The sequence below is a fragment of the Mercenaria mercenaria genome, chromosome 10 (assembly GCF_021730395.1).
Source record: "Mercenaria mercenaria strain notata chromosome 10, MADL_Memer_1, whole genome shotgun sequence".
In the NCBI taxonomy this organism is placed as follows: Eukaryota; Metazoa; Mollusca; class Bivalvia; order Venerida; family Veneridae; genus Mercenaria; species Mercenaria mercenaria.
This window is the reverse complement of record NC_069370.1, coordinates 66050587-66052289: the sequence shown is the minus strand read 5'-3', so window position 1 is coordinate 66052289 and position 1703 is coordinate 66050587. Positions and strand designations below refer to the sequence as shown.

At 36.9% G+C, this 1703-nt stretch overlaps 1 protein-coding gene across 1 annotated transcript; it reads right to left on the bottom strand.

Annotated features, from left to right (window-relative positions):
* Window positions 1-443: 443 nt before the first annotated feature.
* LOC123560664 (uncharacterized) lies at window positions 444-1405 on the bottom strand. Its single transcript, XM_045352830.2, has 2 exons — window positions 1226-1405; window positions 444-1026 (listed from the first exon to the last, which is right to left on the bottom strand). The coding sequence occupies exons 1-2, from the start codon at window positions 1390-1392 to the stop codon at window positions 651-653; spliced, it is 543 nt and encodes a 180-aa protein (XP_045208765.2). The 5' UTR covers window positions 1393-1405; the 3' UTR covers window positions 444-650.
* Between the last annotated feature and the right edge of the window lie 298 nt (window positions 1406-1703).

Genomic DNA, 1703 nt, shown 5'->3' with positions numbered 1-1703 from the left:
ACTCATTTGCATAAAGCAAAAGAAAGATGGCCGACATCAACGTCGCGATCGTGTCGGTCTTCAATTTTAGGCGTGATTTAATTGAAATCGGATTTGATGTGGTTGCTTAGAACGATTTTGTGGTCTAATAACTTGAACTTTTATCAAAGATATTTAATTTTTATGGATATAATGTTCATGAAATCGATTTAAAGGATAATTTGGTAAAAACACGTGTCAGAGCCAGTGACGGGAATTTGGAAATGATATTTTCAGAAAATGGAGCAAGAGAAAACTTGGATGACAGCGATAGGTAAGGAATTTAAGTACATCATAATAATTATGTCTGTTTTATTGCAATTAAAAGTCTCTACAGTACACACTAGTATCCACAAATCAATAAACATGGAAAAAATCCACAAATTGAACAATTTTTGTTATTAATTAAGTTCAGCTGTTCACATGAGTTTATATCAATTTATATTATGTGAACAGGTCAACAGGTATTATGTACCCGTGTTCTGGAAATTCGATCTTGTATGGAACATTTAAACAATGGAACAATGAATTGTAACATGTAACAAAGTGAACATATTTCAGAATCTGTTCACAAATTGAAATTGTGTTTGTGTTTTCAGTGTTTTTTTTTAACTGAAATGAAAAATCTGAACTTAATTTGGAGTATTAAGGCTACTTTGCAGAGTGAATGTGCAGTTGCTAAACGTGCACGAAGACGGATTAAACATTCCCGTTCCGGAATCTTGTTGACACATGGTGATTTTTTTATTTTCATAGGTTGGATTTGGACCATCCGAACTGGGAACCGGAACTGCACATGAATTTAGCTGAGAATTTTCCCTGGAGCCAGTTGATAATTCGGTGAGGATTTTAGACATCTTCATTTTCTGCTCTGTTGTCGTTCCTCTGCTGTACGACCGAACAGATGCCTCGTTACGATGTCCGGTCATAAACATTATATGCCGGATCTCACATCCGGCATCATCCAGACCCTGGGTTGCAGTAGCACGAAGGCAGTGTGCGGTGTATCTGAAAATGCAATGGTACCATACAATAAGATACAATCTTCGGTGTTTATGCAAATCAGTCGTAAACTTCCTGACAGTTACAATTCAGTTGTTATTTGAAAATCTGTGTGAAGTGTTTAGGAGTGAATTTGATTTAATAGAATCTCAGTTTTTTTTGTTTTTGTTTTAATAGAAATGAAATTAACTGAAAACATAATTACCGTGTGTCAAGACCTGCATTTCTAGAAATGTCGCCCATAAAACTGGTGAATTGTTTGGTGCTGACAGGTTTAGTGTTGTACCAAATCTGACAAACATCTGGAGCCTCCAAAGCTAGTTTGTTTACTTGGCAAAACAGCTTTTCAGCATTTGGGTCACAGTGCGCCATAAAAGCCTTCAAGTTCTGTACAGGACAATTTTCACTGTCGCCTTCTATGGCATAAATTCACTTTTCATTTGTGATGCCGCTTTGATTTTGTTTTTCTTTTACGTCATGGGTGAGATGAATATACTCTCTGCCTTCCTCGTCGGCACGAATTTGAAGGCTGTTGCGGTTCAACTGTGGGTGAAATTCAAGGCCCCGAGATACAAACTGTATACTGAGAATGAAACAGGCTCGGTATCTGAGTGCTATTGGATTATTCGCTTTCAGATAAGAATGTATGGCTTGCAGATCTTTAGGTGGAATGATTGGTTTGT